The 27,959-nt window shown below is 41.5% G+C and overlaps 5 protein-coding genes across 5 annotated transcripts; 2 read left to right on the top strand and 3 right to left on the bottom strand.

Annotated features, from left to right (window-relative positions):
• Positions 1-60: 60 nt before the first annotated feature.
• itgb1bp1 (integrin beta 1 binding protein 1) lies at positions 61-4,080 on the bottom strand. Its single transcript, XM_084381227.1, has 7 exons — positions 3,887-4,080; positions 2,434-2,549; positions 2,263-2,341; positions 2,051-2,181; positions 1,744-1,836; positions 1,246-1,395; positions 61-1,133 (listed from the first exon to the last, which is right to left on the bottom strand). Exons 2-7 carry the CDS (start codon positions 2,503-2,505, stop codon positions 1,062-1,064), a joined length of 597 nt encoding a protein of 198 aa, XP_084237353.1. The 5' UTR covers positions 2,506-2,549; positions 3,887-4,080; the 3' UTR covers positions 61-1,061.
• Positions 4,081-4,245: 165 nt separating this feature from the next.
• Positions 4,246-9,514, top strand: LOC311273928 (cleavage and polyadenylation specificity factor subunit 3). Its single transcript, XM_084381223.1, has 18 exons — positions 4,246-4,436; positions 4,567-4,630; positions 4,874-4,971; positions 5,120-5,248; positions 5,338-5,515; positions 5,892-5,981; positions 6,071-6,221; positions 6,352-6,527; positions 6,615-6,773; positions 6,868-7,014; positions 7,126-7,278; positions 7,622-7,730; positions 7,831-7,929; positions 8,028-8,122; positions 8,473-8,560; positions 8,697-8,763; positions 8,884-8,980; positions 9,067-9,514. Exons 1-18 carry the CDS (start codon positions 4,366-4,368, stop codon positions 9,166-9,168), a joined length of 2,073 nt encoding a protein of 690 aa, XP_084237349.1. The 5' UTR covers positions 4,246-4,365; the 3' UTR covers positions 9,169-9,514.
• A 79-nt stretch (positions 9,515-9,593) lies between these two features.
• On the bottom strand, positions 9,594-11,689 carry LOC311273929 (uncharacterized protein; the record flags this gene model as incomplete). The annotated part of the gene is made up of 1 exon (XM_084381224.1): positions 9,594-11,689. The coding sequence occupies one exon, from the start codon at positions 11,687-11,689 to the stop codon at positions 10,631-10,633; it is 1,059 nt and encodes a 352-aa protein (XP_084237350.1). The 3' UTR covers positions 9,594-10,630.
• On the top strand, positions 11,647-14,205 carry iah1 (isoamyl acetate hydrolyzing esterase 1 (putative)). Its single transcript, XM_084381226.1, has 7 exons — positions 11,647-11,735; positions 11,899-12,042; positions 12,171-12,223; positions 12,390-12,541; positions 12,835-12,996; positions 13,092-13,213; positions 13,899-14,205. Exons 2-7 carry the CDS (start codon positions 11,956-11,958, stop codon positions 14,082-14,084), a joined length of 762 nt encoding a protein of 253 aa, XP_084237352.1. The 5' UTR covers positions 11,647-11,735; positions 11,899-11,955; the 3' UTR covers positions 14,085-14,205.
• On the bottom strand, positions 14,168-27,654 carry adam17a (ADAM metallopeptidase domain 17a). Its single transcript, XM_084381222.1, is given in 21 exon segments — positions 14,168-15,751; positions 15,753-15,967; positions 17,243-17,279; positions 18,148-18,207; positions 18,321-18,409; positions 18,534-18,612; positions 18,719-18,849; positions 19,629-19,763; positions 19,897-20,000; positions 20,163-20,362; positions 21,013-21,165; positions 21,553-21,644; positions 21,958-22,102; positions 22,207-22,326; positions 22,987-23,073; positions 23,158-23,294; positions 25,153-25,327; positions 26,126-26,214; positions 26,525-26,658; positions 26,966-27,098; positions 27,431-27,654. Coding segments are annotated over 21 exon segments (2,631 nt in total). The 5' UTR covers positions 27,537-27,654; the 3' UTR covers positions 14,168-15,541.
• Positions 27,655-27,959: the final 305 nt, after the last annotated feature.

The raw sequence follows: 27,959 nt of genomic DNA on the forward strand, positions 1-27,959 counted from the left end.
ATACAAGGATAAAAGACAGAAAATGTAAAATGCATTCAATAGTAAATATGACCCTGAAAGAAGAAGGAGAAATGCCACTTTAATCAGTGAAATAATGATCAAAAACAAAAGCTTTCCACTCGTTTGTCGTACCAGATCAAATGTTTTCCTTGTTGTTACACTTTTTCAACCCAGTCTTTATTGGAACAAGTTGAAAAGAGTGTAATTACGTACATGGTGAGCTTAAGTCTGTACCACAACTGTAAACACATTTCATATGCCTCCAACAGCCTAGTAGGATTTTTGTGGTGTCGACAAGTTTTTGAATCACGGCATAAAAACAAGAACTTAACAAATCAGAAGACACTTCAAGCTTTCAGTACCAAGAAACTTTCAGTATAAAGAAATTTAAAACACATTACAATAAAAGGCATTAAAATGAGTAAACCCCACAAATTAAGACAAAATGCAGGGTGTAGGCCACAGCTAAAACATTTTGTTTGATGTACCTTCGAGTCAAAAGTGACTGTTATTGTACCAATACTGTCCAACTCAGAAAAACACACAAAAAGGATAAAAAAGGGATCTGAGTGGTTTCCACATGACGAGAACCAAACTGTGTGCATGTCGTCAAGTCTGTGTACCATGTGAACATCTCCCGTGAGTTGCCATATGCTGACAGAGCTGGGTGGAGATGGTTTAAGAACATTATGTACCTTTTTTTTTGCCATAATTTACATTAAATATGATTGACATGACATTGCTTTTTAAAAAATTGCAACCATTTCCTTTTTCTTTTTTACACTTTGCTTTTGCGCTCTTGACTTGTCTTGACTTGACGGGTCACGCAGGAACATGAAGCAAGTTCCAAGGAAATGATTCAGACAGATTCACAGTAGTTCTGACTGGACTGGTGACAGTACATGTCACAAACTGAGTGTGACACTGGCAATACGATGGCTTGGACAACAAACAGGAATCGTACAGTTAAACAAAAAGGAAATGATTGCATTTTTTAGCAATCACAATGCAGCCATGGTTCTCCTGATTCACCATCTCAGCTCCCGTCCATTTCTCTGGCCTCAGGACTTGTCCGATGTCAGAGCGCAGTCAAAAGAAGCCGACAGCACCTTGCAGATGGACTGAGCCTGCTCCTGTTCAGGCAAACAACAAAAAAACAGCATTTATTGACAGGGAAGATGACCCCAGACGGGTGATCTGTATCTTTTTAAAAACCCAGCCAGCTGTTTTATTCTGTACACTCACTGAACTGCTGCACTGGTACACCCAGATGCTGCACTCCTCTTGCTTTGCATCGGTGGTTTTGAGAGCCAGGAGGTTCTTCCCTGCACCCAAGCCGTCATCGTAACACAGCATGCGCACTATCAGGTAGAGAGGGTGGCGATGCAGCACGTCCTGGCCAGAGGTTTATTAAAGACTCATTAGATCAAGCATACATTTCTTCACTTATATTATGTGGTCTGGAGAGATAATCATCAGCCATCTTTGTGGTTTCAGAGGTATTTATCTGAGCTATACTCTAAATTCAGCTCATGCTTCAGATAAAATGGGTAATGTGGAGGAAACATCAGGGGGAATGCTGAAACACTTAGGTCAACAGTTTTGTGCAGAACCCTGTCAAAAATATAAATTGATGCTGAATTCATAACCATGCTGTTTGGCTGCATCGATGACCCAGCAGTACTGCAAATGTCTAATCAATGACCATTAAATCTGAAGTACAGTACATCACTTTCTACTCACACACTGGTCCAGGGAGGCCACTTTCACTCCGTACTTTGACACTCCCAGAATCATCTCCTCGTCTCCGGGTATGAAGGGAAGCTTTCCATCTTGCTGTGAAAAGGAGCAAAATGTTTACAGCATCTTCTCTGTGATCACATATTAAAGGAAAAGTTCACGCAAAAATGAAAATTCAGCCCTTATCTACTCACCCTCATGGCGAAAGAAAAGGCCAGAAAAGTTTTGTGGACTACAAAACTTCACCAGACCTTCCATCGGTGTGATGAATGTAATTAATTAATGATGCGAGATTTCTCCATCTTCTTACCTGAGCAGCATCAATGTAGTTGATGAGGTCCAGAGGCTCCTGGAGGGTCTTGCTCATGTCAAACTGTAACTTCTCAATGGCTCCCACATACTTCACCCTGAACTCAGCGCATGTGTCAGATGTGCTGTTACCTACAGAGGACATACATCGAATAATCAGTTAGAAAAGAAAAATGCAGAGTAATGGGAGATGAAAAGGGAACAGAGGCTGACCTGAGCTCTTGGTGGAGTCTGTGTCAAGGCTGGCGACTGTGCTGGACCTGGAGAGCCCTCCCAAACTGGAGTCCACAGACTACACAGAGTCAGAAACACAAGAGGTTGTTGGTGAAATTCAACAAAGGAGAAAGTGACTCTGTCACAAGATTCACGTGTGTGTTGCTGTACTTTGCTTTTGGTGCTGATCTCACTGCTTTGTGAGCTGCTGCTGCTGTGGCGCTTTTTGACTTTCCGGAACATCGTTCACCATGACGGACCACATCCAGCCCTCCAGCCTCGGCAACCTGAATCATCACGGACCACGGTGTTAAACACACGGCAGGACTGTCTTCTCAAGTCTCAATACAGATGATAAATAACTGAATGTAGATCAGAGCGTAGTCTCAATTCGAGTGTGGACCTTCAGCTGCATAAGAATGCTACAATGTTGTGCTTTCTTTTTTCATTAAGATCCAGATCTGTTTTGTAAGAGAGACTTGAGAATAAACACAAGACATTCAGTCACTCAAAGCAAGTATCACACACACTCACACACAGAAATACTAATTGAAGTAACCACACATAGGATTAAATACATCAGCGTGAGAATTGAGTAACACTAGAGAAAATGCAACATTAAAAATAGGTTTTAAAACTATGAAAACAAGGTGATTCTTACTTGTAATAAGTAAAAGAAATCTGCCAATGGACAAAGCAAAAATTGCCGAAAAACAAGTCCCATTTTTCTCACTAAAATGCTTCTTTCTAAATTATCGGAAACCAGTTTTTCTGAGTTCAGAGTTGGCACTTGAAAGCAAATCTGTAATCAGGTGTCAGGATTATTGGACCTGATCCCAGCTAAATATGTTGAAAATCACAGAAACTTAGTTTGCAAGGCCTTTCAAAATAAAAGTATAGTAGACTTCAAGTAAACCTAACACTAAGTCTGGTTTCATTTTCAATGTCTGTTTACAATGCTTTCATTTTGTAAATGAAGAGTCGATTTTTATTTGGAGAAAGTTTCATTTACCATTCAGCCCTTTGAATTACTTTAATTGCTCATTATTATTATAATATACTAATATTACACTGTTATAAGTGATACCTTTTTGATTGAGAGAGCTGGTTCAAATGATAATTAAAGAAAGTTTCCACGATTTGACTGCTGACAGAGGCACCAGTCAAATCGCAGACCAGTTCATCTGCTACACCTGCTGCTGTAACAGTATCTTCTCCCTCCATCATGTCAGGGCAGATTATTAGTCTACTGCATGGAGGAGGGTGTTTCTGTACTGGGGTGAGGCTGGGGGGAGCATTAAAAATTTACTACAGGGCCCCCACGACGCAAATTACACACCAGACACCAGAATCAACAGGTTACGTTAGACTTGAACGCATCATTCATCAAGGAAACCTACACGCAGAGCTAAGTAAAAAAAATAAACAAAAGCCCAATAGCGATACTTAAATAACATCCTAAAATAAATAAAATAATGAATTTGGATGACAGTCAGCCTACTCCACCTTAAATGTCCCCCACCGCTTTTATTTTCACACTAAAGTTGAAAAGCGAAGGCTTTCAAAGGCGGGGCTGCAAACACAAATGCACTGTATGTAATAGAATGAGCTTAACGCTACACACCTGTGTTTACAGTATCCGTCTGGATGTAGCCTTTGGAGTTAATTTTCATGAAAAAAACAGCTGAATGTTTACCTTCACTTTGACTCTTTAGCTTCCCTTTGAGTTTCACAGCCTACACCCAACACCACTTAAAGGGGACGTGACGCCGCACACCAAGTATCTCTGAAGCCGAGAGTAATGTGGATGTTACGTACTGTTGTGGATGTTACTCGTGCAGAAAGAGTAAGGTTTTATTTTTTTTATGCTTTTATGACTACCTTGTCCTTCATAGCGTTACGTTATTTAATCTACAGTAAAAACAGAACCACGTTTGTCCAGGAACGTTTGTCAACGCTTCAGAATTCCGCCGGCGGTATTTTGGCACGACACCGGAAGTGTGACGTTCGAGAGGCCGCCCCCCTCTCATTCATTCACCAGAGTGCAGTATGACCCGATATATTTTATTTTATCTGTAAATTTGCCTGCAAAATTTGACACACATGGCCGCAAAACGCAAAGTAGAGGTGATTGTGCCCGCGGAGGAAAGCGACCAGCTCCTAATTCGTCCACTGTGAGTCCATTTTGTGTGTTGTTATATGAATGAGGGCTTTCACTAGCTGCTTCTAAATGTCACCACCATAATAATAACAACAAATAAATGTGACCTCAGCCTGAATGCAATTTTTCTCGTGTAACTACAGGGGTGCTGGTCAAGAGGTGGGGAGGTCATGCATCATCCTGGAGTTCAAAGGAAGGAAAATTATGGTAAATCATTTTTTTGTGTGTGTGTTTTTATGTATTTCACTCAATATTAAAATTCATATAATATTCCTCAATCCAATAACAGATCTGTGAGCATTACAACATGTATTTCTATGTTCTTGTTTTGTGCAGGATGTATTTATTATTTCAGAATTTAAAAATGTATCTATTGTTTTCTGTATTGATTTAAGTGATTTATGCTGGGTGAAATATATACAGTGATAAAGTGATATTTTTGTTTGGCAGCTGGACTGTGGTATCCACCCTGGCTTGGAGGGAATGGATGCCCTCCCGTACATAGATTTGATCGACCCGGCCGAGATAGACCTGCTGCTCATCAGCCAGTCAGTCTTCCCTCCTCTCTTTTATGTGTTGAACTGTCTTTTTTAAATTAATGATGGCCGCTTTTCCACTTCTCTGTTGGTAAATTCCTTCCTTCTATTTTTAATCATATCCTAACATAACTAAGGATTTATCATGTCTTCTCTTCAGTTTCCACTTGGATCACTGTGGAGCTCTGCCCTGGTTCCTCCAGAAGACCAGCTTTAAAGGCAGGACCTTCATGACCCACGCCACCAAGGCCATCTACCGCTGGCTGCTGTCTGATTATGTCAAAGTCAGGTAGGAGCAAGAGCATTAGTCATCGTCTAACAATCTTTCAAGTTAATAATCTACGGACGGTATTTTTTATTTTATTATTTTTATTGCAGCAACATTTCTGCAGATGACATGCTGTACACTGAGACTGACCTGGAGGAGAGCATGGATAAAATCGAGACCATCAACTTCCACGAGGTCAAGGAGGTGGCTGGGATCAAGTTCTGGTGCTACCACGCTGGTCATGTGCTGGGAGCTGCCATGTTCATGATTGAAATAGCTGGAGTCAAGGTAACGAGCACTGTTTATTAAAAATGTATTTATTTATTTTGTCTCAGAGAGTCCTGCCTGTGAATGTCAATGAGTGATGTGGCTCCTTTGAGTGAAGCTTGGAAGATGCATTTAAATATCTTATGAGCACAAAATCTAAACAACAAACATAATATGTAACAGATAAATCTTTACTGGCAGATGAGACTGCACACTGACTGAAGTTTTATGATAACTGATAGTGTATAACTGCAGTAAGTTGATGTATAACTTGAGCTTTTTGGCTAGTAAGTTAACACTACTGTCTATTAATTCTATTATTAATCTCACTGAACACGTCTTTGAACTTTAAAATGAATCCGCTGAATTTAAAATAAACTGTTTCTCCCTCCTGCAGCTGCTGTACACAGGAGACTTCTCCCGACAAGAAGACAGGCATCTCATGGCGGCCGAGATCCCCAGTGTCAAACCTGACATCCTAATTATAGTATGCCAATTAATAACACTTATCAAACACACCTTCGAATGGATCTTTGGGTGATCACAAAATAGCAAATGCTGTTATTCTGTCTGCAGGAGTCGACCTACGGCACCCACATCCATGAGAAGAGGGAGGAGCGTGAAGCTCGGTTCTGTAACACGGTCCACGACATCGTCAACAGAGAAGGCCGCTGTTTAATCCCTGTGTTCGCCTTGGGTCGGGCCCAGGAACTGCTGCTCATCCTGGGTGAGAATTTTATTTATTTATTTATGACCCTTTATTGTGAGATGTTTAATATTTGCATTGTATTAGTCTTGCATCTGTATTCTTTTATATTAGGGAGAGGAGTCTGTAAGATTGTGTTCCTCTCCTGTAGATGAGTACTGGCAGAACCACCCGGAGCTCCACGACATCCCCATCTACTACGCTTCATCTCTGGCCAAGAAGTGCATGGCCGTGTACCAGACCTATGTCAACGCAATGAACGACAAGATACGCAAGGCCATCAACATCAACAACCCTTTTGTCTTCAAGCACATCAGCAACCTCAAGGTGGAGAGCTGCTTCAGACACAAACAGACAGACAAGACGGACTGTTGCTGCTGAATATCTTTATCTGTGGTGTCGGTTCTTTTCCAGAGCATGGATCACTTCGACGACATCGGCCCCAGTGTGGTGATGGCGTCTCCGGGTATGATGCAGAGCGGTCTCTCCAGAGAGCTCTTTGAGAGCTGGTGCACTGATAAGAGGAACGGAGTCATCATCGCTGGATACTGTGTAGAAGGCACACTGGCCAAGGTTAGACATGACGGCAGACAATATGTGGAGGGTTAAAAATAGACAGATACATCCTTTTTTCTTGGATAACGGTTTGTTTGTGTGCGTCCTGCAGCACATCATGTCGGAGCCGGAGGAGATTACCACCATGTCCGGACAGAAGCTGCAGCTGAAGATGTCAGTGGACTACATCTCCTTCTCGGCCCACACTGACTACCAGCAGACCAGCGAGTTCATTAGGGCTCTCAAACCACCACATGTGGTAGGAGAAAAGAAGAAAAACGATACGGATTGAGAGATTAGTCAGTAATCAGTAAAATCGTTAAAGTAATTTTTCAAACAAAAATGTCTCTCGTCTGTGTGTTATCTTCAGATCCTGGTCCACGGGGAGCAGAATGAGATGGCCCGTCTGAAGGCGGCGCTGATCAGGGAGTACGAGGATAACGACCAGGTTCACATCGAAGTCCACAATCCTCGAAACACAGAGGCTGTCACCCTCAACTTCAGAGGAGAGAAACTGGCCAAGGTCATTAAACTGCCTGTCTGTCTGTCTTTGTCCTTTTCTAGTTTCCTGATGAGTTTATGGCTTCATTCGCCAGTTTCAAATCTACTTTTTATACATTTACATTTGACAAAGCCGGGTATGCCTTAGGGTGAGCTACCTTGTGATTGACAAGACACTACTACATCGGGTCCTCAGGCTCTTAGTCAGATCTAATCAGGATTTATGGCTCCAAAAAGGGTGATTTCATGGTGGGTCTACACTTGGTTTGATGTCACTTTGGACTCTCTCTGGCTTAACAATACTGAATCTTTATTATTGCATGTTAAACACATAAATCCACTCTGAACACCACCCCTCCTCTCAGGTGATGGGCTCTCTGGCTGATAAGAAGTGCGCTCAGGGCCAGAGGGTGTCAGGCATACTGGTGAAAAAGAACTTCAACTACCACATCCTCAATCCCTCCGACCTTTCTAGTGTGTATTTTTTTTTTTTATTCTCCCTGAAAGAGATTTTAATATTCAACAAACAAGCGATGCATCGTGAGGTGACCTGGTGTGTCTGTCTGTTTTGCAGCGTACACAGAGCTGGCCATGAGCACAGTGAAACAGTCCCAGGCTATCCCATTCACCGGGCCTTACTCGCTGCTCGTCTGCCATCTGAGGAACCTCACGGGTGAGGCTGTTCATATGTGCACTGAGTGACAAATCCCTGTGTCTGCATGCAAACTTTTACACCTCACTGAGTTGTGGCGGTCTTTTCTCTCGTCTCAGGTGATGTGGAAGAGCTGGATGGAACCGAGAAGAACACTTTGAAGATCTTAAAAAACATCACTCTGATACACGAGGTCGGCATGGTGATGCTGGAGGTGAGAACAACTGATTTCAAGGCCGCTTCTTATTGTCTTTAAGTCACTCAGTGGTCTCAGCCCAACATATAAGGCAGATATATTTGCTGTGTTTTGCTTTTAGCCATTATGTTGCCCACTGCTGGAAAATATGCCCCAACTGTAGCCATTTCTCTAAGTTAAAGACCGTTTTTTAAACTGCTTTTAATCAGTCATCTTTATGGTACTTTTATTTCACTGATTGATTTGAAATTGCTGTCTGTGTTGTTCTTTATCTGTAATCTTTGGGGCTGTAAGTCACTTAGAATTGCCTTTGTGTTTGATAAGGTGCTATATAAATGGACTGTATCTCTCTTTATCTCCTGTTCCAGTGGATAGCGAACCCTCTTAATGACATGTATGCTGATGCCGTCACCACTGTAGTGCTGGAAGTCCAGTCAAACCCGAAGGCTCAGAAAGGTGAGTTTTTGAATGCTATATGAAATGCAGGACGCATACAACAAATCACTCATGTTTCAATTGAAACCACTCACTAGATGAAAGCTTAAAACAGGTGTTGTGAGGATTTTTGTTATTTCATGTATTTTTTTAACAGTCATGGAGACACAGAGTAACATTATGGACATGGGCATCTTCCAAACCCGACTAGGAGTCATGCTGCAGTGAGTGACACACAAGCTAAATCCATATTAACACGGATCAGTGTTTGTAATATAAAATGTCACCAGAAATAGTTCAACTTTGGTTCTAAAATTCTATCTTGGTTCTGTCTTTGACCGTAGGGACATGTTCGGAGAGGACTGTGTGGATTTCAGTGGTGGTAAAAACGTCTCTTTGACAGTAGATGGGAAGACGATGCACATTTGCTTGGAAACGAGGGTGAGACGCAGAACAGAGCAATGTGTTTGGTGTAGAATTGTTTTTTTCTTTACATCTCTCTTAATTCCTCCCTCTCCCCTGATCAGTCGGTGTGCTACGAGGACGAATGCACGGAGGACGACTCCCTGAGAGAGATGGTGGAGCTGGCAGTGCAGCGGCTCCACGACGCCCTCAACCCGGTCATCTGAGAGCAGAGGCAGGACTGCAGACGCATTCATAACCAGATGAAGACTTTTATAAGTTCAAAATGAGTTGGAAGTTAACACCCAGCTTGTGTCTTTGTGCTAAAAAAAACTGGATGACATGTTCTCAAGAATTAGACTAGATACTATTTGTCTTGATAGATTTTAGAGTTTTTTATGTTGTGCGCTGTAGCTAATGTTTGTGGTGTTTGTTACTAATGTGCACTGATAAAACAGGTTTCTTTACTTTTAACTCATGTAAACTGTGAATTTCTAAATGCACTAAATGTTTGTGTTCTTTACATCTCTGAAAAATACTTTTTAAAAATGTATTAAATTGTTGTGCAATAAAGAGACTTTGGTCAATTCTTTAATCTGCTAATGTCATACACAGTGGTATGATTGACTTGAAATGGAGCAAACAAAAGCCACATTTGTTGATTGTGCGCTGACAGGCACTGCTCGTAAGTCATTTAATAGTTTATCAATCAGGACAATACAACCTCTGATTTTTACAATAAATATCATCCAAGGCACGTTCTTTAACTTAACTGTCTGAGGATAAAACTACAGTTCCTATAATGCCTCTCTTTTTTGAGCTCTCTTGATATAACAGATCCACAAATCCCTGACTTCCTTCTACTGCTACAAACATTTCATAAAGAGCAATTCATTAAAACTTTCAAAGAAACTTGCTTCACCATTAAAAATAAAGAAATCTGTCAAACAGATGACTTTATAAAAGCCAAAAGAATTTAAATATAGCGCATGGAGGTTGTAAATCAACCACTGAATGTTCCTGTCAGTGTTTACTCAGTATCGTGGACCACACTTATAGACAGGATGGTAATTAGAGCTGGGTGCTGAACATGATTACTGTCTGCAACAAAGTAGTCTCGTTAGATGATCTTAGATCAAATCATCACTGATTTAAATTTGAATTTTGTCACTTTTAAATGACTGGGCTGCTTGTGTTTAACATTTGAAAAGTGGCTTGATTTGGTAAAAAAAAAAAAAAAAAAAAAGATTCCTCAAAGCAGAACAGCTGATTCGATAATCTAACATGCAGCTGCATCAGCACTGAAATAAAACACCCATCCCTGCTGCTGGGATTCGCTTTGGCTCTGAGCGACAACACCCTCAAACAAAGTGCACAGAATCATCTCAACAACTAATGCATCATGTGTTGAATGACAACTAAAATGTGTGCACATTACAGTTTAGTCTTAATAGCAGCTTGTCAGTGTACGTCTACACTAAAATTGCACAATTGTACTGTGTTACATTTATCACAGGGGTGATGTTAAGTCACCTATGGTGCACGACATTTCATGGATTGCTGCCTTCATAGAGAGGTCAAAGGACAGAGGGCGTTTGACAGTCATGTCAGCGGTGTGTTTTGTTTTCCTCTAGTGTGAGAGATGGTGACGATTCAAGCACAGAGACAGTTTTCCTGCTCATCCATCATTTACTTCTGCTTTAAGTTGAACAGAAGAGCCACGGCCATCGCCAGCATAAGCACAACTCCTATGTCCATCGCATTGTACAGCTTCTTGTCCGCAACAGACTCCTGCTTCTTCCTCAGCATCTCCTCTTTGCGGAGTCTCAAGTCCTTTTCTCTCTGCAGCTGCTCGTTGTAGTGGGCCTTGAAAAACTTGTCGAAATCATAGATGCCTCCACGGATGTCTGCGCCCACCACAGACCGCCGTCTGTCGGTTTGTTTGGTGGAGCCCCCGGCGGTGTCCTTACCGGAGGGTTTGGCTGTGGCGACGAGGTCTGACTGACTCAAAAGACCCCGGTCGTATTTCTTCCTCAGTGCCTTGTTGCCCAGCACGGTGTAGGCCTCGCTGATCTCAGAGAAGCGGACGGTGGCCTCGTCGCCGCCCGCGTTTCTGTCCGGGTGGTAGATGAAGGACTGCTTGTAGTAGGCTGTCTTTACCTGGGCTTGAGTGGCGGTGGATGACACCTCCAGGATGTCATAGTAGCCGGTTTTGGTTCTGTACAGGGGCTCGGATCGGGTTCCGTTGCCGCTGTAAGATCTGATAGACACAAGCTGTCCATGTCCCCAACACAAACGCTGAGCGGACCTGGAGGTGCAGGAAGTCCTCCGAAACGTGTCGTTACTCGGGTACCGAGGGAAATGTCTTTCTCCATTCTGAACCGAGGTTTTGTCAAGAGGTGAAAACTCATTGTGTCCATCATAATAATAAGATTCAGTGACATTACTGCTTCTCCACACATTGTTATCAGTACCAAACACCGGAGTTACCCTTGTGTAAGTGTCCTGTGAAACTCCAACGGTCACTCCGTCCGCAGCGTTTTCGGCTCTGAACAGTCCTCTGTTTTGAATATCACCAAACAGACACCCCGCCGATAGAGACGAGGCTTGTATTGCACTTTCCGCCGGCTTTTTCTGACTTTTTAGGAGGTATCTGTTACATGTTTTCTGTGCAAAGTCGTACGCTCCCCTTGCAAGATGTTGTTTGACCGCCGCCATGTTTAGGGGGAGCAGAAGAAGAAAGCTCATTTCCGTGACGTTGAGGGGGCTCGACTTCCTGCAGCGCCCCCTAGTGGTGGGTATGAATAAACTACATGGGGCACTATGGAGCTTTGGAGTAGGCATTTAAGCTCAGTTTTTCAAATGTACGATATTAATGAGGTTATAATACAATAATATCTAACCTGTTAAAAAAACAGTAATGATGTTGCTTGAATGATCAGACTTTTATTGTGAAGGTGACACGCCCCCGACCCTCTACCCGGAAGTGCGGGTGTATTTAGTGCAACCACTTTATGGTTCCATCCTCCAAGTTCATGATGTCCAACTTCAAAACAGTCATTTGGCCTAAAGTGATTTTATTTGGGGACTCCATCACCCAGGTTAGTCATCGATTTTAAAGATTGTAATATTGTATCGCATTTTATTGTCTGCTGCTCAGTTAGTTAGCTAGTTAGCATCAGCTGCTAGCTTGCCAGTTTAACAGTGACTGTTCTGTTGATTCTTTCAGTTTTCATTTCAAGCCAATGGCTGGGGAGCGGAAATTGCCAACAAACTAGTGAGGTAAGAAGCTCTCATATAGTGGTTTCTGAATTTAGTGCTCAGCTATTTCTCACAAACACCTTAGATTTTACAAACTAAACAAAACATGGAACTGATGTCATTTGTTTTTGGTGTGTGCAACCACATTTTGTACAGCATCTGAATCTGACATATGTTTCCCCTTCAGAAAGTGTGACGTTGTTAACAGAGGACTGTCTGGCTACAACTCCAGATGGGGCAAAATACTTCTTCCTCGCCTCATCAACAGTCAGAACTCAGCTGACAACAACATAGCTGCTGTCACTGTCTTCTTTGGAGCCAATGACAGTGCACTACAAGGTGAATTTCACTGGAAAAACCTGTAGTAATGCCAATTTAAGAAAATGAACAATATTTTGAAACTCAATCTGATTTACTAAGAATTTACATACTGCCATGTCTTTGCTTTATTGGGCTTGGGGATTTTTTTAAAGACATATAGACATTCAACAAATGTCCCAGCACTTCATCACTTGGGATTATTCAAAGTGACTCATTGAAAACAACATAGAAACATTATCAATTATAATGAATCGTCCTTTCCTAAAGTTTCTGTATGATTTTGCCTCCTTTCGTCTGTTCCTGCCCTGCAGATAAAAACCCCCAGCAGCACGTCCCTTTGCAGGAGTACTCAGAGAACCTGAAGGAGATCACCAGGCTTCTGGCTTCAGCTGGTGTGTCAGCAGACAAAGTGATCTTCATCACCCCTCCACCTCTTCATGAGGCAGCCTGGGAGAAGGAGTGCATTTTGAAAGGTAGCACTCACTCAGTTTCTCTTGTCTCATCACATAGACCATCTATGCACTTCAGGCCAACAAATATTATGAGTGCTTGTTCATGTCTTTTCCAGGATCTCCTCTCAATCGTCACAATTCTGTAACGGGGCAGTATGCGCAGGCTTGTGTGCAGGCTGCCGGTCAATGTGGCACAGATGTGTTGGACCTGTGGACACTCATGCAGAAGGATGGGCAGGTGGGTAGTGCTCGTCACAGTCACTGCTACGTGCTGGTAGAGGCCACACAAGACATGTAATCACCATACATCATGGGGTTAGGGTCATGTAATTGTAATAATATGTAATTTGACGCTTAATATTAGGAAAAGTAGTGATAACTTCCAGTTAATTAATTCCAGTTGGTAGTTCTGCTAGTGTGACCTAAAGAATCCTTAAGTTGGAGCACAACAGGTCAGCTGAACATGAAAAACATTGTCTACAAGCACACATGCAATATACAACATATATGCAGAAAAACATTTCTAATGATGAATCAGTTATATATATTTACTTTCAAGTAAATAAAGTTTTTCTACTCTATTTTCCCCCTATAATTACTGCCAAATTACATTTTTTTCAGGAAATTATTAGATGATTATGGAGCTATAATGTAAGCATCTATTAGAGCTTTAGTTAATTTAAATTCCAATTTCTGAATCAAATGATAAACTGAATGGGCAGGAAAAATTTAATGCTTGTTTTGTTGGATACTTAGTTTAAAATATAGACTGTGGTCAACATGGTGTCCTCAAATTTTTCAAATTGTTTTCTAAATCTTACAAATTCCTTGACATGAGATAAACTGAAAGCGTCTGTCTCTAAATACATTCAAGAAAGCCTTCCTGTGGCCTCAGATATCCCGTTTTGTCCTCTGCTCCACAGGACTTCACGGCCTACCTGTCCGACGGGCTGCATCTCTCAGAAAAGGGAAACCAATTTTTGGCTCAGCACCTGTGGGGGCTGCTGGAGAGTCGCATGTCCAACCTGCCCTTCCTCCTGCCCTACTGGGGAGAAATCGATGCCAAGAACCCCGAGAGCAGCCTCCTCTGTGAGCAGTCAGGGCTTTAGAGAACATCTGGATAGTCCGAGGAGAAAACTCACCAGCACTCATATGTTGCTGTGATTTGCGAAGTCAAATGCGAGAATGTGTATTAATGTTTAAAATGCACAATAAAGATTTTTATTAGAAGATGTGTGTAGGTTATACAAGCAGGAAACTTACAAAATAAAAGGACATTAAAATGCATAGAAACATTAAGAATATACATAATCAGAATATATGACACATGAAATCTGCTCGTTGTGTAACAGGTCACATCCATCCAGTAGAGTCAATGTTAGCTACAAAGTTAAACCAACAGTCAAATACATATTTCACAATTCCAACATGTGACACAGCAGGCAACAGTGGTGAGACGGCATTAAATAAAGAGGTGCATGAGTCAAGTTGGCACAAGGACAGAAAACCAAGTGGAAAAATAAAATCCGAGCACCTCAGGCAGTCTGTTTTAAAATGAAATTCAGGATTGTCCAGATTTATGTTCAGCTACTGGGAATTTTCTTGTCCTTTTGCTCGGAACGGTTAGGCACAAAATCTGACAAGGCACCGTGTTTTTTCATACAGGGATGAACTAGGAAAAGTATACATGACAAATAACGTAAATGTAACACTGATGGAAACCACTGCGCACACGATTCGTAATGTTGCATCCTCAGTACAAAGGAGTCAAAATATACAAGCCTGCATTTTTTTTTTTTAAAGAAACCTTTGACAGCACAGTAAGAACATGTTTGCAACTTATTTCATTCCTCCAGTGATGTGAAAAATACTTCAAGTGCAGTTATGACACACATTCAGGTCATTTTTAGGCTAAAGTTCAGCATCTGCTGTTTAATATATCACAATGAAATGTTTCCTTTTTACACGAAAATAACCACACATACAACATCAATAATATGTTTCACCATTCACATGTTAACAGCTAAGTGGAGCAAACTCGTAAAACAGTACTTAGTTTGCGCACAAGAATTTAGAGAGGAAATGCGAGGCTGAAGCTGTTAATATGATACTTTTTTTTTTTTTTTTCTTTAAAACGACAGTGGCAAAGATCACTGATATTTTTTGTTCTTGAAAAAAAATGTAGAAACCGTTTAGCCACTGGGTTATACGAAAAAAGGATATTTTAACTTTAAAATATTCTGTGTTTGGGCAACCAGCCTGCGGTAGATTAGTTTCCACAGGCATACTCAGATCTGCCAGGACCCCCGCCAACTAACTGACAAAGGCACCACAGGCACACATTAACATGGATTCACTCATTAACTATTTTATTTGAGATAACTCATGTCTTGTCAGTGTGGTGGTTCACTCCAAGTAATAGCCGACTGAATAATATCTACATCTAATGCTGGTTGAAATGTGTTAAAACATGAGGCTTTTACCGGTCAACACTTGCTGTCTGTGATTTGCGATAAGAATGTATATAATGTTCCCTAAAACACATATCAGTACTGGTCGTTTGCTCTCAGCACTCCGTCTCTTTAGTGTCAATGCACTCCTGCCTCTTGAGGCGCCGCCGCTCCTTGGCTGGCTGGTTCTGATCTGTCAGATCCTCGTAGGAGGATTTCATACCCGACGAGCAGGCTCCTGCGGTTGTGAAATCGTCCGACAGGCCCTCCTCTCCCAGGTGAGAGTCGATGCTGGTGTCCTCCTGGATGGTGGCCATCCGCAGCCCCCCTGTGCTGTCCGGGGTAAGGCCGCAGCTCGGACCGGGGGCCTGGGTACTGCTGCTGGCGCTGCTGGCTGCGGAGGTTGCTCCGACCTGGCTCTGCTGCTGAGACTGATGGGGCAGGGAGGAGGGCCCGGTCCGGCCGGCGGAGAAGGAGGGAGGCTGATGAGGCTTGACGATGCGCACGGATGCTGACTCGAGGTTGCTCAGCATTTCTTGACTCTGAAGAGCAAAGAACAAAAAGTGAGACCGAGGCACAACAAAGCTGACTCTGACTGAGGTGGGATCCATTCCATTTTTACTCCATTCTGCTCAAATAAGACCACAAAATCATCCAAAAATGATAATTCAGTCATCCACATGCCGATGGAAAGGTGAGTGAAGTTTTGTAGTCCACAAGACATTTCTAGAGCTTCACAACAATATAGCATTGCAGCCTTCTTCAAAATTAAGAAGACAGGGACTTGTTTTTTGTTTTTAAAACTTCAGTTGTTTAGGAGAATGCTGCAACGCTGCTTTGCAGTGAAACTCTAGAAATGTTTTTTGCGAACTACAAAACCTAACCAGGCTTTTCATCAGCTTGACGGTAAGTGAATGATGACTGAATTTTCACTATAAAAGGTGAAGTCTTAAAATGTTGCCATTTTACTTTCAGAGAACTTTAGCTATATCTCCTGCTATCACCATCCCATTTACTATCCCCAGTAGCCCCTTTAAAAGTGGGAATGAGTAAAACAAACATTTCTCATGGTGGACAGTTTGTGTTGTAAAACAGAGGTGGAACTAATATTAATAATGGCTGCAGTCCATTTAGTAGAATATTGTGCATGCTAGCTCACTTGCAGGATGTACTGTCACACCTAAATGGAATTAAGCCATCATTAATGTAATTAGTTGCTCCTGCACGAGGCAAAATGTCTGCCGTGAGAAAGGTCTACAGAGGAATGTACCCTCAGTCGCCACGTGTTCCCAATCAAACCTAAAAAACGACTCAACACAGTGCAGACAGCCAGTAAAAAAAGAAAAGGTCAAAAAACAAATAACAATCACCAAAAGGACATCACCCTGTTCATGTTGTGGCTTTGAACAGCAGCAGATGCAAACTTAAATGTTGACACACACTGCATCAGATTCCACAAAGACAACAAGGTGCAACCTGTTCAGTCCTCTCTCTGTTTGAATACTCCTACAAGGCCATCTTGCTTTCTTGAGGTAATTTCTGATCAGATAGGTGCATAAGAACACGCTTGCAGCGGTTCAGTCATATTAAACTAGTCGCCTTAGTTATTTTGTTTTTATTAGCCTCTCTCACTTGATCTCTCAGATGAAAAGGTCACAGGTGAGTCTAAAGGCTGGAAATGTGCAACCAGATCAGTGATTACGTCAAGGGGTAAGTGACTGCAGGAGTATCCCAAACGTGGGCCACTGACCATGCACCATCATGGACTCAATGGCAACGCATCGCAACACCAAACCATGGCGCACTCACGCACTCACCTATGGCGGGAGCTCTACTACAAACTTCCACCATCTGCTGCAGTTCCAATGAGAATGGAAAGGGGCCAAGGCAAAGAGTGATGCACAGGTCATTCGGAGCTTGGGAGCCAGCAGTGACAGTGAGGCCCTGACTGACGAGTAACCTGACCACTAGTTCACATCGCCTCCAGTTGGAGCTTATAAATTAATTCATGTCCTGCTCTTACCCATGTGTTTTCAAGACTCGGAGCCAATTTAGCACCAGATTTGTCAGGACTGTCTTGGGAATGATGAGACGAGTGTGAATGTTTTATTCAAATAATTCATCCTGATTGGTGCACAGAAGTACATGACATAATTTTTCATCTTACAGACCTCTGCCACTTCAAGCCAGTGAAAAGAGGACAGGCAAAAAAGACATATGTAAGGATTTCTCACGTGTTTTAGCTTTAGCGCATTGTGTTGTGTTCATATGCTTCTCTTCCCGGAAGAGTAAAAAACTGGTTTAAAATATATTTTCAGGGCCCTAAAAATGAAATGAAGCACCAGTTACGTAGCTATTTTTAAGATTCTTGAGTCTCTGCATGTTTCATTTATGTATCCATCATATTTCTACATTACTACGCTTTTTAAAACCACTGTCAAAGAGCTGAGATACATTTGTTGATGAAAATGCTATGACTAAACCACGTTTTTTTGGTTCGCAACCAACATGTTATAAGATCTAGTTTAATGGTGACAGAGCATGCAGGGCAAGGCAAATACCTCAGCCTGCATGATCAGCCTTCATGCTCCTCGTCCTTTCCTGTAGGTGTCAGTGTTTTTAAAAGATGTAATGTGGGAATGTATTAGTTTGGTTAGTGTGGTAGCAAGGCTAGTGCACAAAATTCATATATGTGGGGGCATTTGAGGGATGGGAAACTTACACTTGGAGGGTAGTAGAAGCACTTTGTGTTCTCCTCATACTGCTGGTCAAGTCGTTTGTCCTGCAGAGACAAACAAAAACACACAGGACTTTCAGGATCTGACAAAGTAAAAGAATTAACTTTTATTAATGAAGCTGATCTTCAACCACAGAGCTACAGAATCCATTTCTTACCACACAGTGAACGAGGATGCTGAGAGGAATCCAAAAGATGAGGGAAAACACCACGACAGAGCCCACTATGTTATCAGCCAGGAACTTCCCTGTGGAGAGGCGGCATTGAGACAGAAAGGTCTAAGCTTGCCTCAACTAATATAGTCATCAACAATACATTTCACACATTCTCATGTGGTTGATTAGATTTCAAGGTGGCCTGTTGTAACTCACCAAATGTGTTAATGTCCAGCTTGTCAATAAAGTCCCACAACCTCTCGATCACATCCTGTACCTGCTTCATGCACTTTCCCTGTTTTAAAAGAAGACAAACTCATCCAATCATTTATATTTTTTAAGACCATTGACGGAGAAAAATGTCTGTAAAGGGAACATATAGAAAAGATTTGTTGACTTACGCCCTCGTCACAAAAGCCCACAGTGCAGGGTTTGCCTTTGCGAAGGAAAAGGAAACTGCCATTTTTCTGGACGAAGGGAGAGCAGGTGCCATCTTTTCCCCTGCAACACACTTTACAAGAGTGCTCCGTCTCTGCAAACACAAGAGATTAACTTTAATGGCATTTAACTGTTTTATATGTTTGCAAGATTGTAATAACTATAACCCCATTAACAGTGGCAGTGCAGACATTAACTTTGTTTTTTAGAACAGAGATTAAAAGATTCATTCAAACATGGGATGATCTCTTTAATCTTTTTAATAAGCCACTGACATCTGGAAAAACTCACATCTATTATTTACTTTACAGGAAGTAAAGAAACAGTTATGTTGTTCTCAACGATACATTTCTGAATATGTAACTGTTATTAAAGGGTTTTGTAAGCCCAGAGCTTGTAGGATTATCAAATCCACTAGAGATCCTTTTAATCCTTCAACTAAAGTCAGAGTTCATAGAGCCTTTAAAGAGTAAAATTTGAGCACTTTCAAAAGGACCTAACCTAAAAAATGTCAAATTTTTTGCTATAAAAACCGTTCAGTCAACCGTCACTTTGTTTAACTTACCAGCTGTTCATAGTTTTAACTTTGATTGTATGTTTTCACCATGATTATTCAAATCCTTTCCTACTAATTTTGACACCAGAGGACAACAAACAAATGTTACGACGAGACTGTTTCATTTAAAATAACATTAATAAATGTTGGTTTAGGCTACATGAGTGATTGCGTCAGTGAAACACCAGACTATGTCGTGGATACTGGAAGTCCGGCATTACAGAATTCCTAACCTTGAAAAGATAATGGTTAAAATCAAGCACTTAAAAAACTTAAATCAGTTCTCAGCTCTTAAACATTCCCTCTCTGCTCTTTACCGTTGCAGGCACAGGACTGAAGGTTCTCCAGGGCCTCACAGAAAGGGTTGCACTCCCCATTGTGACACTTGCCGTTGTCGACACACGTTGTGTTGTCAGCAGCGTTTGCAGGAGGCGGACACTGACTGCTGTTGCCTAACATATGAGGGAAAGGAAGAGTGATGTAGTTTTTCCAAGGTATCTGTGATTGATCCATTTTAAAAAAGGCAACCAACACCACAGCAAGTCTTGCTGCAGTTCTCATGTTACACCAGCAGGAGGAGCTCACCTGTGCAAGACGATATGCCTTTACAGGTAGCATTGATGGCTTCCTGGCACCTTGTTCCTGCCTGCTCAAACATGCATTTCCTACAGCAAGGGCTGTTTCTGTCGCTGTGGAGAGAACAGAGACAATGAACTCATATGTGACTCAAACTCATACCACAAAGATTTAATTAAAGGTCATATTGAATTTAATCTATCCAATGTATGAGCATGTAGTTAGACTTTAATAGTGTGTTTTGTACATTTTAGCCCATCTTTTAGATCTCATACCTGCACTGTGCACCACGTTGGAATTTGCAGTCCGATGAGCAGCAGGGGTCGTCGTTGAGGTGGAGGAGCCCAGGGTCGCACTCCTCCCCCTCCTCCACTCTGGAGTTCCCACATACCTTACTGTTCCTCTCCTTGAAGCACACGGGAGCCTTGAAACTTAACGTCTTTCCAACAGAGATCTTGCTGCAGTTGGAGAAACGCTTGAGGGGGAAAGGAGAAGTAGATGGTGGTTAGATATTACCTAGGTGTGGATGCTTAAAGGTTAACTACGAGGGACTGCAATGATACTTAAATACTACAGTAAAAACAGATAAAACTCCTTTCTGATGCAAAACAATTCATCAGATATTTACTCAAATAGCTGTATAGATAACATGTATACATTGTTGGTAAAGCATTGGCGTTTCTACCTGGAACAAGTGCATCTTTTTTTTTTTTTACAAAACTAATTGTGAATTTCCAGCCACAGTGGCAAATTCTTGGACTTGCACTTGAGATTTTTTTTAACCCTTGTAGTTATCTTCAAGGCGGTCTCGCTTCGAGTGGAGTTCATACACAGCAGCACTTTTCAACTCAAACTATAGCAGAGCTCGTTCACATATTAGCTGTTAAGGCCAGTGGCGGAGGAGGTACATTAACTGTCTGTCATTATATTTCACAGGAACAACTGTGACTCACATTTAAGCATCTCATTTAAAAATGGAATTCACACTTCATATCACACTTTGCATCATTAATTAACTTAGTGTATCCTCATAACTGTCAGCATAGTTTGTTATACACCAAGCAGTCAATAAAAGGTAATGCTTCTGTTGTATCGCTGTATTGCAACTGCTTGGGGGGAGGGTACCTTGTTGTTGACATGGTCTCCGCTCACAGCGATAGGGTACATGACAAACTTCCCCCCATGGTCATCACTGGGGGCACAGTAAGGGATGTTGTCAGGATCGTGCTCTGCTCCAAAGTTATGGCCAAGCTCGTGAGTCGTCACCAAATCCGCCTCCTGATCAGACACAAACCCACCAGATTCATTCAAATCGAACAAGCGCCAAAAGGATGTTGATGTTTTCCTTGACAAAAAGCATGTATATTATCACAGGGGCTACAGATACGCACTCAACCAATAGCCTTCCTCCCAGCTCACATCAATGTTTTCAAACTTAGCGAAACTGTGCAGAGGTGCAAGCAATACACTGGGTCCTGAGGTGTCAAGACGCAAACGGGTTAACCAACATTGTTACTCATAACACCCACACAAAAAGGTGTGTCTGCCCTACTTAGAGCCTAAACTTGGCAGTATGATATGTTGCATAAGATTCTGGCTAAAGCCAGTGCAACCAATAATTACAGTTGTCACAGATGAAGATTGAGAAACAGGGTAAAAACAGACCTTTGTTAAGATGGTCTTGCCGTAGTTCTTGGTGCTGGTCAGGCCTGTGTTGAGGTAACTGGGCTTCTTAACGGAGTGAGTTGGGTAGTACGCTACAGAGTGACAAAATACGAGAAAGAATTCAGAGTTTGTTTAAAAAAACTGTATATATTTGCTAATTTTTGTATAAACAAGGTGATAAACAGGACTTTAGCTTTACACGACTGTAACAGATTTTCATTGATACTCAACACTGATGGTCTTTAAAACATGACACACAAGCATCACAACAGAACAAAGTGTTGTAACATGTTAAAATATTGAATTAATCAGTCGATATCAACCATATACTGGTGAAGTAGGAGCTGCAATGATGTAGATGTACATGTATATACACCATTTAACACTTAATGCATGTGTCCTTACGTTTTGGGCAGAGGCCGCCCAGGGCATTAGGTTTGGAGGGAGCCACGTAGGCCAGCCCCAGTGTGCCCTCATCGAAGTCCTGATAGGTGAACAGGTGGGCCAGACACACAGTGGAGGCGTTGTCAGCTATGTCTGAGCTGAATTGCTGAGGGACACAATAAAACTATCATCTACCGACATCTGTAAATGTCAAAACTTCAGCTTAAGCTCCCCGTTTCACAAGGACTCCCAAATCTCTCTGTATCCTACCTCCAGAAGTTTCTTCACGTCCCAGACCTCCCTTCCAGTTGGGCTGTTTTTCATGTTATAATGGGCCCATTTTTTGTCAGTACTGGTGGGAGGCTTTGTGGCTTCCTTGTTGATGATGATCTGAGAACGAAATATGTCATTTTACGACCAATTCATCATTTGTATTTATAATTTCAGTGAAAGCATTTCAACAAATTTTAGTTTACTGGTTCTTAATTAATGTTTCATTAAAACATTTCATAGTTCAGATTTTAAGACTAAATCACTGATTATATTATACAATAAAGTTAAGATTGTTATAAATGGCCCCAAACCTGTAAAAAATAACTTTAAAAATAACTTTTATTCATGGGCAGATGAAACCCTGTAACTTTAAAATCAGTCATCATGCTTAGGGTTTAAAAGCAGCACAATAGAAGTTCCTCTTGACGTGTATGGTGAAGAAAATTGGGAAGTAACTCTGAGCAGCTAAATGAATGCATATCTTTTTGGTGAGAAAGCCGCAGACTCACAGTATGACAAACAGTGTCTTCATTCATTCCCAGGGGCTGTGGAACAAATTAAATTACCCCACATGGCTTAAACAAAAGCTTTCAGTTCCTGCTAAAAGTGCCGTTCTCAAACCCACTGAAGGACAGTGTTATTCTCAGCTTCACTTCCGGAAGTGACTTGGCATAAACAGAGCCGTCAGGCTGCAGGGAGCGAGTGATTGTTCCAGCAGTCAGACTTGAACCATATGACAGGGCACACACACACTCACACACACACACACACACACACCTGATTGATCTGGACTCCGTAGCCTTTGAATTCATCATCCCAAGTTGTGTTTCTATAAATGTCGTCAACTCGATCAATCAGCTCAATCTGGAAACAAAATCATTAACATAAAAACAACAATAATCTGCATAACTGAATAAGACTTTTGTACAAAGTATCATAAGGACAGACCAGGTAGTTGAGTGTGACGCTCTCTTGTCCGCGGCCCATGTGTTCGAAAAAGCGGTAATCAGCAACCAGCAACAGGGGGCAGGTGTTCTTCTTGTGATCATGAGCCGGAGCCAGTCTCTTCTCTCTGTGATGGTACCCTGCCAGGAAGAAGCAGCAGGAGCAGCAAGAGAGAGACAGATGCATAGGTAGGAGTAGAGAAAGGAAAATGTTTAAGGGAAGACAAAGGAGGGGGGAAAAGAGAAGTAACATTTCCATATTCAGAGCGTTAAGGGTAAGCGTACATAGAAATAGATACATTAAAACATCAAGTTTAACAATGAGGCCATGCTCCAGTATCCAATTGTTAATTGCCCTAATTTACACATTTAGCAGCATGTCTTCTTTTGTGTTTGCCTGTGAACTGATTTAGCTCGGCCTTTGTTCTTCAAGCCAGAATTTAATAGCAGTTTATCTTTATAGTACAGTCCTGACTGCATAATAAGTGTGAATGAGGTTTGGTGTGTATCCTGACAGCTAGAGGAGGCAACTAAATGAAAGCTGACCTCACACACAGACCGTAGAATCTGTCATACAGTTATCTAGCTAAAGCATTTTTTTTTTAAATTAGATATACTCAATGGTCTTTACTTCCAAACAAACAAATCTGTGCTGAATTTGTTAACACATAACTGAACGTCTATAAACTGCTGGAGAATAGCAAAAAATAATCAAAGCTATCCAGAGCGCGTGGGGATGTATTTTATACATTAACAAAGCACTCCTCGGCCTACCTGATTGTATTACAAGTCTCCTTAATTATAGATCAAGTAAGCACTGCACTAGATCCAGTGAAAACTGCCAAAATAAAACCGAGATTGGGAAACTAGCTTCAAAATTTTATGCTCCAGAGAGGAACAATGTACAGAAACTTGCAAGGCTGCGCACGCTGATCCCCTTTACTTTAAGACACTTTCCGCTGACTTAGATCAGTGTGAGTGTACGTTTTTGTTGTCTGTTCGTGGTGTGGTTTGTTTATATTGTATATGAATTATATATGTATTACATGTATACGTTTTGCTAATGTATGTATTTTAAATTTATCTTTGCTTTCATTGCATTTTTTTGCTTTGTTGTCCTACACAGGACATCCATTAAAAAGAGAGTAACTGCTGTTATTGTACCACCTTTTTAAAATAAAGGTTGAACGAAATTGCCTTAAAAAATTCCATTTAAAAAAATATTTGAGGAGCAAATCCTAAATCCAATTTAGAGGCTGGAGGTAAAAAAAAACAAAAAAAACAACCCCATATATGTTAAACCCTTCAAACAGTCAGTAGTTGAAGAATAACAGAAAAGGACAACAGGAAGACATCCCATTTGAGCATTACATCATACACTTGGCTATGCACTGTTCACAAGTGTGGGTGTGCGTTGCCCTGGCTTCCACAACAAGCAGTGGGAGACCAGTGACGACTCAGAGTCATCTCATTGGGCTGCAGAGCTAACATGAATTTTAATACCTCCTCCATAAGAACCTTCACCTCAACTCATATCCCCAATGAGTGCTTTCAACCAGCAGCCAGTTACAGGTGCTCCAGATTTCTCCTCTGGCACATTATCACTGTTATACGCTTTACATTTCCAACGCAGCACGAAAGAATCAAAAGGCCTTCGGTTGTTACATAATACCCACTTGTCAGCAGTGTGTATGTGCAGAACATAAGCTAGGTTTTACAGATAAAAAGGCTTTTATTAAAGTGACTGTTACAGAATCTAACACCCACCTCCTTTGTCTCACTACTACTCCTCCTTCCTTCTCTCAACCTTAAACATTTGTTATCCTCCTACTCTTTACCTGCTCTTTACCATCCATAAACAAGAGCTCATAGCCTGGGCTGCACCCAAGTTGTGATCTCTAACCCTTTATAAACGCCATCCTCCTCCTACACATTTCTACTACACAGGCATGTGTAATACTCTCCACCTCAAGTGAGGGAATCAAATAGCAGAGCTCACCCTTTTCCTGCTCAACCTCCCAATCCCTGGCAGTTCGTGGCAGCAGGTCCTTGGCCTCTGCGTGGACGTATCCACACACTTTTGGAGAGGCGATGCGGCTCAGATTCTTGATGTCGTCTGAACGATAAACCAGCAACCTGCCATCAACTGGGGAGTTTGTAAACCTCCACAGGGGCTGGATGGGCAGAAGAAAAGAGGTGGTATTAGAGAACAAAAAGCACCGTTCAACCAATATGAATGTAAAAAAACAGGATTTTGAAACCAAAGCGACGTACTGGGGGAACCACCCCTGAAAAGTGTGTGATTCAAGGACTGTGTTTCCTGCATTTTTGCAACATTTAAAGAATGAAAATAACAAAATAATAAGTAAAAAGGAACGGCATTTTATGTCCAGTCATTTTATTTTACTTGTAATTCTCAGAATAACACAGAATAAATCACACTCGTGCATAAAACTGCATAAATCTGAGGCATAAAATATTATTTATCGCTTTTCATCGATTAATTTTTTGCTCCTGCTCTTTAGAGAGTATGTGCATGCCACTGCCCTATGTTTGTCAGCCTCTCGATGGGGATTGACACGGTGCAACCCTCGTGACTGACAGAAGAATTGCCGTGGCAGATTTTACAGGCCCTTTCCTTTGAATGTGTGTGTGTGTATATGTCTGTGTGTGTATATTTATATATATACACAGTATGTGTTAAATTAGATCAGTCGCAATTCTTTTGATGCAACACATCCTCATCATAGGAGATAAACTGAGCTACAAGGCATTCACTACCAAACTGCCAACCTCTCCTCCTCCTCTAGCATTTTTTACATCAGCCACTACATCTGGTGGTTGGACTGGTAAATTAGAAACTACTTTTAGCCACTAGAGTAACATTTGATGATGTTGTCAGACACAGAAAGCCAAAGAACTATACAAATACGCATACACTACCTGTGTGTACACACCTAGTTACTTCTTACCTCTACGTTGTACTCTGCTTCATCTGTCAGAATGTGAGCAGAAAACTCATCTCCATCTATGTGTGCCTGCACACGTGAATTCTCCTCTCCTGCAAACACCAAACAAACAAGGTTACTTACTAAATGATCAACATATGCATAGACACATTAACATAATATTGCGTGAGCCGGTTACAAAGCAGTACTGGCATGAATCCAATAATGCAGTTATTGCTCATATTTGGCAAATAAAAGTGGAAAATACTTGATCATAATTTCTCAAACTAAGGTTTAAAAACAGCTGACTTGTTTTGGACATGCAAAGTAAAACTCTTAGAGAAAGCGCAGTCAGTGTAAATATCATATCTAAAAAAACACAACATACTGACACATCCCTGATCAGATGAGTCAATCACTCACCAATAACATGTCCTGTGAAATAGGTCTGAAGTTGAACATCGTAGTTCTTCTCCTTCCCATGTTTATCGACAATCACAGCTTTGAAGTTGTCCGCGAAAAGGCCCGTGTTGGTGGTCAAGTAAAGCTTAAAATGTCTGAGGAGGTAAAAAAGTATTTTCACTTTCAATACTGTGAGGAGTCACACGGACAGATAAAGGTGAAACAATAGTTTTAGGATAATCCCCCTAAATCTGATCATATGATGAAGTCTGATTAATGATTTGTGTGTATTATATGACAGGTGTAGCAGAGCAAATTTCTATGGCAACTTTTTCAATACATAAATGGGCATGTGAGTTTCTTTTAATACAGACTTGAAGATTGTAGCCTATCCTGTATCATGGCCCCAGAGACCAAAACAGCTGAAGTAGGCTGATGTCAGACATGAGGGTGCTGCTGTACCTCTGCAGAGCTCTGAAGCTCACCAGCCGCTCCAGGTGGGACTGGGTGTGGACGTCCCTCTTCCTAACAGAGTGCAGCTGGAGGCTTGACACTGGCAGGACCTCAAAATCTGACAGGATGGAGTTCAGATCATCTGGAAGACACGGAGAGGTCACAGCTGTCAAATACGAGTCATGACCAAGTAGAAACTGCGTTATCAGCGTGAGACGTTCAAATACCCCAGTCTAGAGCTGAGCTGACAATCCGCTTTCTAGCCTGATGATGTGGTTTTATTTAGCAGCTAACCAGGTCTCGGTGTTTAAAACATTTTATAAGAGTCAATCCAAACATAAGATTTTTAAATCACAGTTAATAAAGTGAGTAGTAAAGTTACCGTAATCAGCGTTAACACGCAGTATTCATAAAAACATATAGCATAACCATTAAAGCTAACGTTAGCCCGGGTTAGCTTGCTAAGTTACTTACCCAACTCCGGGTTTTCTTCGTGATTCTCCTCCGTTGTAACTCTTGACTTAATTCCACATTTGACCCAACAAGGAGCCAGAAAGACAATTAACAGTACGCTCCTCATTTTCGGGAAACTCAGACAGCTATGCTACTGCTGTCATTGTCACAAGTTAGTCGGTTTGTCGGGGTAGCTAGCTGAGCTACCCGGAAGTGCGCCGAGTGGAAACAACATCCGCTTTTAGCATATTTGGGAACACTTGAGACAACCATGCAACACACAGGCAGTCCATTTATGACAGTGTGGAAGTACTCCTATCCTAATAATAATCCTATATTTAAGGCAAAGTGGCAAAACCACAACGTCAAGACAAGGTTACAGCTAAAGATCCTGCCTTCATAAGTGTAAGTCCTCAATATTTGGATAGGCCCCTAAGAGTGTTAAAATATAACTGGATTATCAGAGTTGAAAAAAGTATGCAGATCCTTTACATAAGTAAAAATAGCAAAACTTACACGTAATACTCCATTAAAAGTCCTGCATGATATA

This window comes from Pagrus pagrus, assembly GCF_965226575.1.
Source record: "Pagrus pagrus genome assembly, chromosome: 18".
Classification (NCBI taxonomy): Eukaryota; Metazoa; Chordata; class Actinopteri; order Spariformes; family Sparidae; genus Pagrus; species Pagrus pagrus.